We start from the raw sequence: 16660 nt of genomic DNA, 5'->3' as shown, positions 1-16660 counted from the left end.
CCCCCCAAAAAAAAAAAAACCCAACCTCCCGAAAAAAAAAGAGGAAAGAAAGAAAAGATAAGAAAAAAGGCTATAGGATCACCATATTGTAGGTGAAGTGGATAATTTTCTTACTCAAGACTGGAGGATGCAAAAACTTTTATATGTTAGGATGTTGAAATAGGACAAGGCATGTGATATGTAGTCAATTTGGCTATATAAATGGTAGTAGCACAATAAATTAACTTTAAATTTTAGGCTGCATGTAGCATATCAAAGCGGGAATACAGTTGAAGGTATTTGGTCGAATCATGTACCTAACTTGTAACAATTTCAATTTTTTGGATTTAAAATTTGAAAATACATAAGAAGGTTAATGCTTTATGTCAATTATTTGTACTTTATTAAAAGAACTCTTGATTAAAATTTAACATGCAGATGAATCTATTTGAGCAACAATTCCTTTACTTCTAATCTGAAATTTTTTGAAACTGCCGAAAATGCTGAACTGCTGGTACCGGATCCGATGCAAGATTTTCCCTTGTGTTTCTGGACAAAGTAGTCAATTTTTGCTCTTCTAAAATCCATTTAGTATTTTTTTAATCATCTGCTCATTTAGCTGAATAAATGACATGCTCATTTTGCAGCGACTGAAGATCAGACTTTAGGGGACTTTTTATTTGTCATGGAATTGATGGAACTAGGGCCATATTTTTTTCTCTTGCATCGGTGTACGAATCAGCTGATCAATGTCTTGAACTATAAGCTGAGCATGAAAACCTTCAGGCAAACTAGTACCGACTTGTAAGCTGGCAGCGTGATATCAGAGTGAGCATTGTATGTGTGGCTTGTGAAATTCAGTATACTTTTTGTATTGTAAGTTTCTTCCTGTGTGGTGCTGGGATAGTATAGTTATAAGATGTAGTTTTGGTATTATCTGACTATATAGATTGATCTGTTTTACCTTGACTCTGGAACCGGCTTCTTTAAGTTGCCTACTTTCTTCTTTCTCTGTATCGTGTTTCAGTGGCTTCAGCTGTAAACATTAATCCTGTTTATTACGTGTAGTAAGCAAGTCTCGTAAGAAATTCTTTCTAGGCAATTGCAGGTTTCAACGTATATTTGGTTACATCTAGAATTTGGGTATATGAGAGTAGCAATTTTGATACAAGAGACGAAAATAATGATCGGATCTGAGGGCATTTGGCAGGAAACCTGATGGCTATACTCTTGACCATCCTGATCGAGTTCTCGCTGCACTCATGTTATTTGGTCACTAGAACTGCAAGGAGTGAGAATTCTGTCGATTTACCACCTTCAATCCAGGATCCCAACACAGAGTTGATGTCTCATTTAGCTCATCTGTCGCACACATGCTGCATATAATTGTTGTTCCTTCTTCAGGTTACAGAAATGCGGTTTGAACGTGGCTATCCATAAGAGTAAAAATAGAATACATAGTTTCAACTAGAAGGTCAAACTCGAGGTCATACAGTTAGTGAGAACCATGTTTGAGGACCAAAGGTTGTATATATAATTGAAAAATACATGCCGCGATAATGTTAGAACCGAGAATGCTTCATAATTGAATAGAGAATTCTGAAATCAAACCTCCATACACTTTATTGACAAGAAAAATAGTTACGAAATGCGTTTTCACAGAGATGGAATGAATTTTGACAAGTTGAATTGTTGAAAAAAATTATGATCAGATTATAGCATGTGATGCATTACAATGGATTCAATATAGTACCAAGGTCCGTTCAAGGAACTGGCTTTTTTCCTCTTGCGGGATTCAATCTTCCAATGACTCCACCCTGCATCCAATTTTCTTTTCCAACTCCAGAAATCCTTTATGATTGGAAGAAAAATATAGTTGAATAGAGAAAATTCATGACTTCATGCAGCATCCTCTTCAACTTACGAACGAGCGAAAATTTGAGATCTTTCATTTGAGAAATCAATGCTGCCATCTCTGAATAGCATTGACTGTTAGATGAATTTCCTTCATAGTATATAACACACAGATTCTGCTTAGATGCATGAATAAGAAAATAAAAGCTTACCAACAAGTGCCCTCAACTGGAGGTAGCTCAGTCTTGTATAGACTCGAGAAAAAACATGTTCAATTGTTGAACCTAGATGGACAAAGTTGGCAATTAGAAACACCACCTCATCCCCATAAATGTGAGACATCCTCATCTACTAAACTTCTCGAGATTTATTATCTCTATTCCGAGAAACCGTTATAGATCTAATTTTTATTTAATATGCTTTGTTTTCAAATTTAAGGTTATTTAAGTACAAAAATACTGGGCTCTAAAAACAAAATAGAGTTAAGAAACCTGAGGATCAGATCACCTGAACATTATGAACGTGTTCTATACTAATTTTTCTTATTTGAACCCAGATTTCCATAAAAACTCACCAGGTTTGACATCAGGCCCTGTTGCAAGACCATATACCGCATATTTTGCATATGTGAGAAGACGTAAGCTCCGTGGTGCACCCAGCTTGCTCACTATAGACCTCAATAAACCACTGAAATGAAATTATGTTAAAAGGATTCCAGTTAGAAAATTTTTTAAACACATTTAAGTACAGATGAAGGAATATTGGCCCTACTCTGTCCGTAGTATGGAAAGGAAGTCAGGTGGCAAAGATTCCATGAATGAGGAAATATCATCCATCCTCAAAGACCGCAGTTCCTGTTTTAAATGTTTCTTCTCTTCAATAGACATTTGTGTTCCAAGAGTAGATTTGCTGGCAAGGAACGGATAGGAATTTTAAGAACTACAGAATCAAATATTTTTATATGGTGTTTGTAGTACATGCCTTAATTAAAAAAATATCACGGAAATGCAGTGAATTATTTGTGCAACATGCAAAGTAACTAGAAGCAAGGTTTATAAATGACTAACCTACTATAGACTGTTTGTGCACAATAGCATATTCATATTAGCAAACTGATATAGACGCAATATAGAAATTCAGCAATTGTAGATCCAATTCACTATGTGTTCACAGCTTGAGTTGCAATAAGTAATCCAAATACACCACAAGAAAAATCAACTCTTTAGCAAATTATGTACTAACATGAATCTTCTGTTTTATAATTATCTAACAATACTCAACTTTACCTGGGTAAATAAATTCTTTTGAAATGATAAGTTCTTCAAAGGCTTTTCACCTCATGCTATTTGTTTAATCACAGTTTGCACTTGTTAGATCTAGCTTTTACCAGTTGGATGGACAGTCCCAATAAGTACTGGTATACATCAACAAATTCAACTCTCATTGTGGTATTTAGTTCATACTTGATATAGATACAGCTCCTTGATAGAAGAATAGCACATCAAAACACTTTAATATTGAAAGAAATGCATTTAGATGGCTTTAAACAAGCTACTCAGCTGGACAGTAAAACAACAGGATAACAGTACTAGAGAGATGCAGCTTCTCTCTGAATGGAAAACATGGCATAGAAATATGTGCCAACATTCCAAATTTAAAAGTTGTCTAAATAAAGGCTTTGCTTTCGGTGCTGTCATATGAACATAAATCCATAACTTCAGCATATGTAAAAATGTAAACCAAAATTTACCTGTCTATAGTCCTTCCAGTAAAAATGACAGGAAAGTATTTTGAATATTTGCCAACTCCAAATTGTTCACCTAGATGCTGAATCTTCTGCGAATCCAAAAGGATCAGGGCCTTCCATAGCTGACAGTAGTCCAACCTGAACCTTTCATCTAACTCTCTATACAGACCATGATCTAAAAGAACTGTATATTTGAAGAATGCATAATGAAATTATATCAACTGGAATGTGCAATAAGATATAGAGATGAAAGAAGCAGTATACAAATGTAGACATGTTTAGCTTAAAACAAATGTTAAAATACATACCGAGAGAAAATCCTCTACTGCCTTCTTTACAAACCAATATATTACCAGGATGGGGATCTCCATGCAGAAAACCATGCACAAAAATCATTTCCGCAAATGCTTCCATTAATGCCTTAGCTACCTGCAATTTCTATAATCCATAAATTATACAAACACTAAAGGATTATAATAATGGGAAATACTAAAATAATAAAATACCTGTTTGCATACACAGATATTTTCCATCCTTCAAAATCACTAAATGGGAAGGAGACGTGAAAATAACAATTTTTTGGGTCATTTTACATCTTTCTACCTATTTATCTCCTTGCATAATGCAAATACCCAAAACAAGTATGCATTGTGCTACTTGTTACCCTATTTACAAAACCAAATTACTATAGCATCATGCGTAGTTTTTTCCCTTCTTTTCTTTTTGGATAAATTTAAAAAAAGGCCTTCCTGAAATAATCACTAGAATCATAAAACTTGTTGTGTTTAGTAAATGATTAATAAACCCTAAAAGTTACATTATTAACAGAGGGACCTTTGCTTGCTACTTATTTTTTGTTATGATGAGAATTTAGGGGATGTTTTAATTTAAATCTGAAGAAAATTCTCATTTTATCTCCCTCTCAACATATCCTCCACCTCCTCCTTCTCATAATAAAAAAGCACTAGAGAGAATGAGATCCCATTTCAATAACCTATAATTCAACATCCTACTTGATTTTAAAATTCATCGTGATGGAAAAACCTATATTACAGAATCAATTATAAAGAAAGAAAATTTCTGGTTACCATAATGCTTCTATAACCTAAGATATATTGGTCATTTTGAGCAAGTTCGTTGACCACCTTACCAGATGATTATTGGTCATTTTGAACACTAAGAAAATTACTGATAACTATAAGAAGAGTATGTCATCAACAAAAAAGAAATGCTTTCCTTCTGAGATTAATCACTAAAATGTAAATTACAGTAAATGCTTATGCATTTTTAAGAAAAAGAAAAAGAAAAGTCAGAATTTGACAATTAGGCTACTCAGCAATTTGAGAGTGTGTGATTAGGGGGGCAACATAGTTTGGAATAAAAAGATAGCCAAGATCCTTTCCTTTTATTATATATATTAAGCTACTTATCGCAATAGTTTATGCACGATACTGAAACCAACCTTTGTCAAGCACAAAGAGAATCTCAATTGTAACAATAACATTAGCATGTATTTGAAATTTGCATCATGTACTATAAATTGCACTTAGCAACACAAACGGATTTCTGATTTCGAAAACAAACCTTCATGGGATTTATACCTGACTCCTTGAGAAAATCCAAGTCATCAACCTACAGAATTGTTCAATCCTTGTCAAAAACAAAAGATGATTGTTAAATTCTCATAGATACAAGCTAAGATTAGCACTTAAAACTGAAACAATCAGAAGTTTACATCTATACTGCAGGTCCATAGCACCTTCTATGAATATAGTTCCAGTAACAAAACAAACATATTCTATATTTTTGCTAATCACTTAGGGAACACGGTTTGCTCCTGATATAAACTTAACTAATCACAAAACTCTTTTTATGTTAACTTATGTGTGTTACCGTGCTACAATGTTCAATAGGTTTATGAAGGAAATAAACTAATTAAAAATATTACTTGATTCATGTATTCAAGGGGGCATAAGATTTTCACCATTTTCTTCTTGCAAATTATTATCATCATTCATCAAAGCTGTAGTCCAAAACAATTATCGAAAACAGTCAGATAAAATCAAAATGAAATATCCCAAAACAAATTCATTGCAACTATGATTCAGTTGGCCCTCCTCTTCCTCTCTAGACTCAATAATCTTGATAGATTGAGCATGATTTTTTGGTGAATAGGTGATGCAGCTGTAGGTTAGTGGGCCAGATAAAAAAGAGAATGAGGATGTTCCTTACTACAATGTTTATGTCATGCACCTTAATATTATGTATGTGGTTTATGTAGTTGAGTTTACTGTTTTTGGAGCATGCCATTTGTGATAATGATCCTAAACCATGCTCCCTAAGTGATTTACACAAATATATATCGACACATAACTTACCAGCAAAAGACTTATTTGACTAGTAAGTTTATATCAGGCATAAATCTGCTAGACAAAGTACCGTGCATATATGCATAGATATCCAAGTCCTAGTTTTCTGAAAGCAACACATTCTTTACAACAGAAGGTCGTATGACTGTAGCATAAATTACAAGAAAAAGTTGGTACTTTATCATAGAACATTTTCCCCACAATAACAAGATATGAAAACGAGCGAAGATTGTTCTCCTTCTTATATGCCATCTCCTCTGGTCACGATTCTCATTTCTATAGTTCTTACTTCTTAAATTTTGTTCAAATCAGCCGTGCAATTAAGGAAATCTACTTTCAGATATTAGCATCCAAAACTAGCTTAAACTAGGGATCCGGATCCTCTCCTAATGAAAAGCTCCTAATAAGGAGATCCTACCCTTTCATTTTCATCATGGCCTTTCATTTTCCCACCCATGCTTGTCGGTCCCCGTCCCAACTCTTCACAATTCTTCATTAGGAAATATTAGGATGAGGAGAGGATCCCAATTCTTAAACTAGTCAGATTGTCTGACAACCACTTTAAGACTAGCATACGAGACACTTGTCCACAAATCACACCATCTTCACTCAGTGACCTGGACAGCGAAGGTTGGAAAAATGAAGAGGTGTGGCTAAAGGGATATCTGCTATAGATTTGTAATGTACAATCCTGAGAGAGTAATGAAGCACCATTATGAATTTTATAGTCTTCAATATTTTGTAATCAAAACAAGGGTTAAGGATAAACAAGGAATATATATATATATCATATATATATATATAATATATAATATATAATATATATATATATATATAATAAGCTACAGGATATATTGCAAGTATGAACTTCAGTTCGATAATAAAGAAGACATGGGAAGCTTGCTGGTAGAGCTGGTAGCAACAGAACCTATGCATCAAATGACTGCTTCAAAATAAAACCAGATGCAATACATAAGCCATATAATAGCCTTTGGTCCACTACAAAATTGCATGGTCAGAACCTGGCTCGCTTGTTAGGTCCTGCAAGGCGTCACCGGTAGTCAGATTTTACCATGCTAAAGCATGGGGGGGGGGGGAATAAACTCATGTGGTCTGACTACTATTTTGAGCTTCAAAACATAAAGCTAGAAGTTTTAACTTTTATACTACTAGTTTTGTGTTATTTTCCAAAACTTCATACCCAAAATACATGGGGAATTCTGATAACATTATTCCTTTTGAAGTTTCTGGCAGCTCTCTCAGAATTCTTCGCCTCCTGAATAAAATCTTTACAACAACTGAATTGAGTTAATATTACTTTGTTTTTTGAATCTATAAGAAGATTTGAAATAACTTGCATATTTAAAAAATTAATGACCTATAAGAAATCAGTGGACTTTGGTTAATGGAAAAGGACAATCAATTCAGAAAAACAAATCTGACATATATTAAAAAGAACTTTAGATGCAATTAAGTAACTGAGCAAAAGTTGCAGAATTAACTTTGAGTGAGTGAGTTTGTGTCTGTTCGCGCGCGTGCTGCAGGTGCGGTCATGGGCGGATGCGAGCATGCATGGCAGGCGGGCATGCGTGCATGTGTATGTGTATTTGTATATATATGTATGTAACTATGTATGCATGCCATTCTTCATCATGATTCACAAGAGACAGAAGAATTTTAAAATCTCTTCATGGATCTAGTATTTATTTGCTTACATACAGCTGCAGAAACTAACATTGACCTAGTTTCAATACATGAGAGGGAGAACACCTACAAAAGTGTGCTAGGATGTAGAAGCTGGCAATAACCGAATAACTCAGATTAGACCTTGTCGACAACTGTTTTTCACAAGTTAGAATATAATCCAAGCTCAACACCAAACCCCTAAGAACTCAACCGTTCCCCTTTAGATACCTATTGACAACTTGGATAAAGGCAGCCTAAAAAATTAGAAATTTTGGGCAACCCATTGCATTTTCCTGATTCAGTGTTTTAGGAGAAAGACTTGGAACTAAACTGGACAAAATATCTAGTGAAGACTTGATTCGGACTTTTTAAAGATCTTAAATTTTGGGAGTCTTCTAATATCCATAGTTGAATGTTAAAACTTTAAATAAATAGTGGAACTAGACTCAAAATACATACAGGAATTAGAGATGAAACTAAGTTTGAATTTGCAGGCAAAAAAGGCAAGTGAAGATTACAAATCAACAGAAACTAAAATGTTAAAATTAAAACGCACAGCATTTGAAACACAAGAAACTCAAATTTACATGTATAAACAAGACGGCTTTCGGTATACTTTTCAAAGAGATGAGCTTACTTAACTTCCTGCAGGTAGACCAATAACAGAGGCACAGACTTACAAGAAAACCTGAGTTTGTAATTCATTATAAACTATGATACACCAAACAAATGGATTTTCAATAAATCATACTTTATAAAAAAGTTTTCAAACTAATAACTACATTTCTAATCACGATAATCTAAAAAAGAGATTAAAAAATCACAAATAAGGAGCTCATATTATTAACACCTTTATACTAAGCATGCATTGCCCAAGAATAAACCCATTAACATCTTATTGCCTCTAAATGTACTGAAGGAAATAAAAAGTGAGGATTTCAAAATTTCTATAAAAATTAGTATGGCATGCAGTTACCCAGTGGAAAAACATCTTGTATATTCAGAGTGTCTATACTGATAAGCAAGAAATTCCTTCAGTGTTAATGATGCCTGTAGCTCTAATCCTTGTATGAGTAAGCACTCACCTAGTAGATATCAAATTGCATAGCAAGGCTAACCCTCATAATAGCCCTATAAAGATGATAGTTACTTGCTAATGTGAATATCTCAAAAGGTGTTCCGGGAAAAGTTCGTTAATCTAGAGAGAAAAATATTTTCTCTGAGAACTTGAGAAACAATATTATTGAAATACACCAGTCAATAACAAAAATGCTAAATATTAAGAGAAGTTACTTAGCAATCTTCAATCTAAAATGAGCAAGCATGGAAAACAGATGCAAACACGCTGCAGAATACATTCTCCGATCACTTCTTAAAATCTTTCAAACCAGGATATAAAGTGCTCCAAGTAAAAAGCGTTCTTATTACACAACATACCAAGCTCCATAGACATGGCTCTCTCAAATTGTGAAACTACACGCTGAAACCTGTAATCGGGAAAAATCTGTAAAATAAAAAGGCCTTTTAAGGTAAAATTAAGGATAAGAGAAGTTCACGTTCCACAGAGTAAAGATGCTTGTACATTATAAAGAAAAGATGCTTCATTGATTAAAAAAAATAGGCCTTCTATGGTAAAATTAAGGATTAAGAGAAGTTCAAATTGACTATAAAGAAGAGATACTTCGTAGATTATAGCATACGATAAGATAACAGGCTGCATCCCCAGCAAGTATCATTAATGTAATCCATACAAGTTTAACTAGTTTAGTATTTTTAGTTGTATCACTACAAAGCAGTTCAGGCTACAAGGACACTAAGTACATATGTGAGGCCTCAAGACTCAACAGCACATACAAGCACATGTTTTGGAAATGCACACAGGTCCCAAAGAACAAGCACATGTCCTTAAGCATGATGTAGTTACTCTCACAAAAGCAAATGTTCATGATTAAGGCTCTAGTGATAGTGAGCCAAAGGATGGGAAATGAAAAGGCAAATTTGTTCTTGTATAATAAATAATATCTTCATTTTTCTTATTCTTTGTTTCTATTAATGCAAAACAAAACGTTTAGACCGATTGGAATTCCTATTAGAAATTTATTAGAGGAACAAATAGAACTGAGTACTAACACATGCAATAAGCTTGAGAAAAATTATAGTTGAAGAATCATAATAAAGTAGGTGATTATTGGTCTTTGCCTTCTGATGGCAAAATGGACCTGATTCCCTACTGTGGGAGCACACACACACTGTGTCCTTTTTCTTCTAACTGTTACAGTAGACTTAAATCGAATTTATGGTGACAGAGCACTAACATGGGTCAAAAAGGTGAAAACAGAGCGTGCCTTGTTGGTCCTACCATTTAGTCAAGACTAAGAAGGCTTGCAGTGGCAACGCTAAAAAGTAACCTTGAATAGGACATAACATACATAAAAGAGAGAGAGAGCAATAACCTTGGTAGATTGTAAGTATTTGTATATAGATCTATAAGATTGACTAAAGAATATAGACAAGCAAAACATCCACCAACTTGGGTGACATGATCCCAACACAAATATCATCATGGCGGTACCATGTAGCCATCGTGTTAGCTATATATATGTCAGAAAAGAGTGTTGAAGATGATAAAAAACCAAGTTTTTCATACCCATGAAACTGCTTTTGAGAGGACATCCATAGTTGTAACATCTATTCTCATCCGCTGCTCTAAATCAGGGTATTGTACCTAGATAAACATAAACCACTTGTTCAAATATACTGTCAAATCATTAGGTTTCAAATGTTACTTGTGTTTTTCTGAAAAGAATTCAGGTAGGTAAATTTATAACATATGTCAACAAATTATAATACGAATTGTAGATAAATATAAGGAAGAAAGACAATCCATCTGCTAATAATGCAGGATGTATCTGAAAAATTAACAAACAAAGGGAAAACAAAATAAAATAAACTTTAAGTCTATAGTCAGTTGACAAATAATACTTACCTTAACTGCTACTTCTTGGTTATCCTTTAAAAATGCATGATGTACTTGAGCAATTGATGCAGCAGCAATTGGTTGTTCATCAAATGACAAAAACCTGAGGCATAATAAAAAATTAGAAGCAGAACCATCTAACTATATGAAACTTCCCTATGCCTCTAGAGATCATCCGAAGAAGGCTGCCCAACAGTGACAAAAGGAATAAATGACAGCTTTCTTTTCCCTTCTAAAAGGTTACTTATAAAACTGTACAATCAAAGTCCTGGTGGTGGTGTGCTAAATCACTATGAAATAGCTATAGAAACTGAAGAACAAACTCATGGTTTAGCAAATTTGCAGATGTCTTTAAGTTTAACAAGTTCAAAATTAACTTTAAAGTGATTTCTGAGACAAAATTCTTCAAATTGGAGTATAAGACCAAACTTACCCTTCACAACACATAGCACATGTCACACGATACAACACAAATGTCACCGTGCCATAATTGATCTCAGTTGGGAATTTCCGTTTCCACAGAGTAAATCTAAATCAAGAAACAAAACAAAAGAAGAGCATCTTTCCTAAAACGACAGGAAAGTTTCCTAGTGGCAGTAAATGCAAATTCGTATTTCATGATAGCTTGACATCTACAAGAAACCAAACAAGAAAATATATAGGATGAGTAAAAGTAGCACTGCACAGTTTCCTCCAAAAAAAGGGGTAGCACAGCACAGGAATACATACAGAAGGCAGTACTAAATTACAAAGAAGTGTATTGATTTCAAGGAACTGTTTAACAAGTGAATGATGGAAACTTCAAAAAATAAAAATAAAAATAAGCCAAAGTTCAAACTTCCTTTGTTGTATAATGTAAAATTGGCAACAAAAATTGGCAGCTACTGTATCTCAAAATTATGTCAGGTATAAAAAGCTTACACTTCAGTGAGGTCTTTGCCCAAATTGCTGCTGATAACTTCTTTAATATCTTTAAAACTACAAGGAATTGCCTAAGAAAAGACATCACTAACATTAGGACTTATAGTACATGAAATAGACAAGTCTTTTTAAACATGAACAGGTAATGCAGAAATCACAAACCTGATCTTGCAAACATGAAAGAGTTGAAGTGTACTCCTTAGGAACTTGTCTCAAAGATGACATAAATTGACCAGCTTTAACATAAAATCCTTTATTTGCTTCACACAACTTGAGTAGCTTTTTGGCTGAGCGGAGATGAACCTATAAAATACAAATATAAATTATGGTTTTAGAAATACACTTGTCATGCCTATGACTGTGTTTTGTTAGGCTTGACCAACTTGCTACCATATATGGATTGATGAAATGATGGTATTTTCAGCTCAAAGAGTCGGACTAAATAAAATATTAGCAAGGGTCCATCACGTCTCATAGAGCTATGTCTTGATCACCTGCAGCCGCATAAACGCATAAAAGCAGAAGGCCCTATGCAAATTTCTAACTAGTTCTCGTCCCTCCATCCTCATAGTACTAGTTATGTTTGCTCTCAATATATCTCAAGCTCTGGCCTTTTTCCTTTAAAAACTTAGGTTATCTATATCAATTTGGATCCCCTCCATTACAAAAAAGTAGTGGAGATCACTACTTCAATCTCAATCATTAAATATCTAGTAGGTGGTTGTGGTACAATTTAAATCTAACGCTCACTATATCCCCGTGTATTGTACTCAGAGAAAAACATCATAACCACCTAGTGCATTGCATAATCAATGGTCGTGATTAAGTAGTGGTCCCTCCACTGCTTTCTTTTTCTAGTGGAGAGAATCTGAATCCTGTCTATATTGGCAAATGCGTGAAAGAATTGATACCTTATTTAACACATTACCTTGATAACAGATAAGAAGTGAATTTATGCTGCTTGTTCCTCATTTAAACCCAAATATATTGTTTTTACGGTGCATAAATTTCTAGCTACAGTAGAACTGAACGACGTCGCACCGAAAATTTGAAATTTTCGAATAGTTAAATACGCTGAAGTTCTCGAATACCTCGGATAACTTGCTCCTGTAGCTGTTGGATTGAGGCGGCAAGCTCCGAAGCGAGTACTTGTAATCAACCACGATAAAACTTATCTAAAACAAACAGTAATCGTCATCAGACCCAAAACCTAAACAAGATTAAAAGCAACAGAGAGAGCACGCGAGTGGCCTCACTGTATAGATCGCGCGAGAGGATCGGACGACGCCGTCGACGGCGGAGGACAAAGATCGGTCGCCAGAGACGAGGTTAGGGTTCAGTTGCCAGGCCAGGCCGCCGGCGACGGCGATCCCCGCAGCGAGGCGGAGCTTGGCGCGAAATTTCATGGCGAGAGCGAGAGCGAGAGCGAGAGAGAGAGAGAGTGGCGAGGGGAGGAAAGAGAAAAGGGCTTCTTTTCGTCAGGACCAACAACAAGGCGAGAGATCGAGGGGACTGGGTTTTGCGAAGCGATGCTGTTGGCGTGGGCTAATGGCTTCGTCACAGCCCAAAAGGCCTATTTTTAGCAAACGAAATGGACTTTTGGGTCCGCGGAATTCGATGCTCCAACACTCAGCAGAGTGGACTCCCTTTTGGCCTTTTCTATGGTAGAAAAATTAGCAATCGCCCCCATATTAGACAGAATTAGTAGTTTTCGTGTTTTTTATAGGGTATTTCATAAATCATATTTGTAGTGGCTGAAAATAGCTGTTTTTGTTAAAAACATTTAATCGATTTAACTAATTATATTTTCAAAATAGTCTGTTTTAAAAATCTCTCCTTTTCTATGGGAACTTTTCGGGCAAATGGATGGGGAAGAAAATGTACTCCCGGTAGAATGGTAGATGCAAAAATGAATAACAAAATTTTAGATTGGAAAAATAGAAATTGAAGAATGAAAGTAGAATATGTGAAATGTAAGTTCAATAAAACTGTGGAAGAGTTGAAGGAGTTGTCAGAGCATATATTCAATTCTTATCATAATTTTAGAAATTTTTGCAAATAGTAAGGTCCGTTGTCATTGGAACTTAGCAATTCAGGTCCATGAATTTCTAAAAAAATGAGAGCAAGAAAGAGTTCTTCCTTAGAGAAAAGGGATATTATATGATTGCAGAAAATTTCTAAATTTAAAGAATATTGACCCTTTTTTGGAAAAAAAAAGTAGGGGTTTTTGCATATATACCCCTCAAATCTACCATATTTATAAAATTACCCTTCAAATCTTAGTATTTATAAAATTACCCTCCAATTCTTTGATATTTTCTACCCTTCTCACTTAACAATTTTAGTTTTTAAACAAGAAACTGTTGCAATCCTAATGGAAATTTTGATATTGCCTTGTTTAAAAAACCAATATTCTTAAGTTGGAGAGGTAGAAAGGCCCAATATGCTAATTTTGAAGGGTGAAGTTGCAAATATCAACATTTTAGGGATAAGTTTGCAAATATGGAAGATATGAGGGGTATATATGCAAAACTCCAAAAGAATATTGACTTACTATTAATGGCTTTTGACAGCGAGGATGGACTCTACTTTATTGTTTCAATTCGTGGTAACTTTTGAAAAGCAACCAACCTCAATCTGACTTTTTGTTGATTTCTAAAAGGAAAAATCACGTGGAATAATATTTATCGAATTTACCTTGTCAAAATAATATTTTGCTAAATATTCAATGTATATTGTAGTCCACCTTGTTCATCCTTTTCTTTCATGGACAGCACTAACATTTCTTTTATTTGAACTTCACTAATACAAATTTAGGGTCCATTGCGGATAGACCACGTGCATATCCTATGTATTATTGTGGATAGATCCATCCATAGTTTTGTTGTTGCAGATGGTCCCCCGTGGATGAATTTTCTCAACTCTTTTACCCTCAGATGAATAGAACTAATTTGACAAATAGACCAACCGGATAAAAGAGGCAAAAAATAAACTCTACTTCGAGGACCAATCTGCGACAGTTGAAGTACAACGGTTCTATCCGTAATTGCTCGCTAGTCCATTTTCCTTGCTTAATGTTGTGATCAATAGGAGGGCCAACCCTTAATTTATAGCTGCCATCTCCATAGATGATGATGATGATTCAACAACTTTCTCTACTGTACTTTATGTGTGTAATGAATGCATCGTGGTCAACATGTTATGAGTTTGTTCATATCCTTTTTATGTGGCCAGTATTTTAGCACGTGCTATTAGGGGTGAGCATGGTTCGGTCCAAACCAAAAAAACCGACTGAACTGTAAGCATCAAAGCGGCCGACGTGTATAGTTTGTAAAAAAATTCAAAGTGGTGCTAGTATTTATCAAAGAAATAATAATATTTGAGTAGGTTAATCTCTTCTTGACCAAGTCGTAGCACCAATCTCAAGAAGAGTAGAGCAATCTCTAAATATTTACTCTGATACATATTAGTATCACTTTGTTTGTAAAAAAAATATTTAGGAGGTGCATGCTTCCAGAAATTTATTTCTTTCTGTTAATTATTCTTATTGAAATAAACCCCCGATTAGTAGAAAGCAAAGAATTAAATAGACATCAAGAATAAAATGTAGAGAGATATCAAGTTTATTATCTTTTTAATGTATTACAAAATTGAAGAGAAAGAAGATGAGATATTGGGTCTCCAAACAATGTTCTGCAGCCCTCCACCCTTTCAAAAAAAAATAATGCAGAGGACATTGTCGTTGTTGTTTCAAATTCTAAGTCTCTCATTCTTTTCAATCTCTCTGTCTTTTCTCTATCTTTTTTGTCGTTTCTTTTTATTATTTTTTCTCCTTTTTTTTTGAACGCTAAATGAGGTCTCAATTTATAAGAAAGACCAATGAGAAGTTATCGTCAGGTGTTTAAATGGATTGGTGGGGGAGTTTTTTTGTAGCTTCCTCATCGAAACTTCCTTATCAAGATTGTTACATTCGTTTATCATAACGAACATCTTCTTTGCTTTTCATTTCTCAAGTGCCTATCTGCTTATCTTTCATGTTTCTAAAATAAGTGTAATGGATAGCCTGTATCCCTTCAAATTGAAATAATGTTCATATGAGGGTGGGTATTCTCGAGTTAGATTTTGTAGCTAAGGCTTATAATCACATGACTTTTAAATTTACATGAGGTGCTGTCATCCTCAATTTAATTTTCATTTATATGAGGTACTACATCTCACATTGATTTTGATTTGTATGAGGCACTGTTGTCATCCTCAACTTGATTTTCATTTATGTGAGGTACTACGCCTCACATTGATTTTGATTTGTATGAGGTACTATCCCTCACATTAAGTTTTATTGATCAAATTTGATAATTACAAAGAGAATATGTGCCTCTCTGAATTAATTAATATGGAACACTTACCTTCATTGGTTTAGATCTATGTGAAGTACTACCTTCATATTGGTTTTATTTACAAGGTTTGTTGAGCTCATCAATTTTGGCAACTACAAGGAGAAGTCGTGCCACTCTGAATAAATTAATATGGACGGCCTACCTTTATTTGTTTAAATTTATATGAGGTAATATCCCTCATATCAGTTTTATTTCTTATGAGGTACTATCATCCTCACAATAAGTTTCATTTATAGGGCTTGTTGATACATTATAATTTTTTTTTGTATATACGTAAACCAAACCAAAATTAACAGTTCGGTTCGGTTTTATGAGTAGGGCGGTTCGGGTCGGTTTAAAAACTTTTCAACCAAAACCGACCCGAACCGACCGAATACCACATAGTCCAAAATATACATGTTCTGAATCTCAATCAAACCCGACCCGTCCCCAAAGACTCAAAGTCTCAAACCCTAAAATAAACTCTCATTCCCACTTTCTCAGCCGCCGCTCCTCAGTTCCTCTCTCTCTCACTCTCTCTCACTCCTCAGTTCCGCCTCTCTCACTTCCTCGGTCCTCTCTCTCTCTCTCTCTCTCTCACACACACACACACACACACACCGCCTCTCTCACTTCCTCGGTCCTCTCTCTCTCTCTCTCTCTCTCACACACACACACACACACACACTCCTCAGCCGACAACCGCTCGGCACTCCGTCACGCTCCGTAGTCTTCATGGTCGAGGTCGAAA

At 34.9% G+C, this 16660-nt stretch overlaps 1 protein-coding gene and 1 long non-coding RNA gene across 2 annotated transcripts in view; one reads left to right on the top strand and one right to left on the bottom strand.

The window, feature by feature from the left end:
- LOC109848711 overlaps nt 1-989 on the top strand; it is a 1235-nt gene extending 246 nt beyond the window's left edge. The window contains exon 2 of the long non-coding RNA XR_002248859.1: nt 627-989. This is a non-coding gene — a long non-coding RNA (uncharacterized LOC109848711). The remainder of the gene's footprint in view (nt 1-626) is intronic.
- Nucleotides 2601-13080, bottom strand: LOC109848710 (uncharacterized aarF domain-containing protein kinase 1). The gene is given in 13 exon segments (XM_020418360.1): nt 2601-2742; nt 3584-3764; nt 3889-4009; nt 5165-5212; nt 6939-6979; nt 7120-7236; nt 9073-9139; nt 10283-10360; nt 10622-10715; nt 11534-11604; nt 11696-11836; nt 12625-12708; nt 12790-13080. Coding segments are annotated over 13 exon segments (1335 nt in total). The 5' UTR covers nt 12940-13080.

This window comes from Asparagus officinalis, chromosome 7 (assembly GCF_001876935.1).
Source record: "Asparagus officinalis chromosome 7, Aspof.V1, whole genome shotgun sequence".
Lineage (NCBI taxonomy): Eukaryota > Viridiplantae > Streptophyta > Magnoliopsida > Asparagales > Asparagaceae > Asparagus > Asparagus officinalis.
This window is presented reverse-complemented; position numbering and strand designations above follow the sequence as displayed.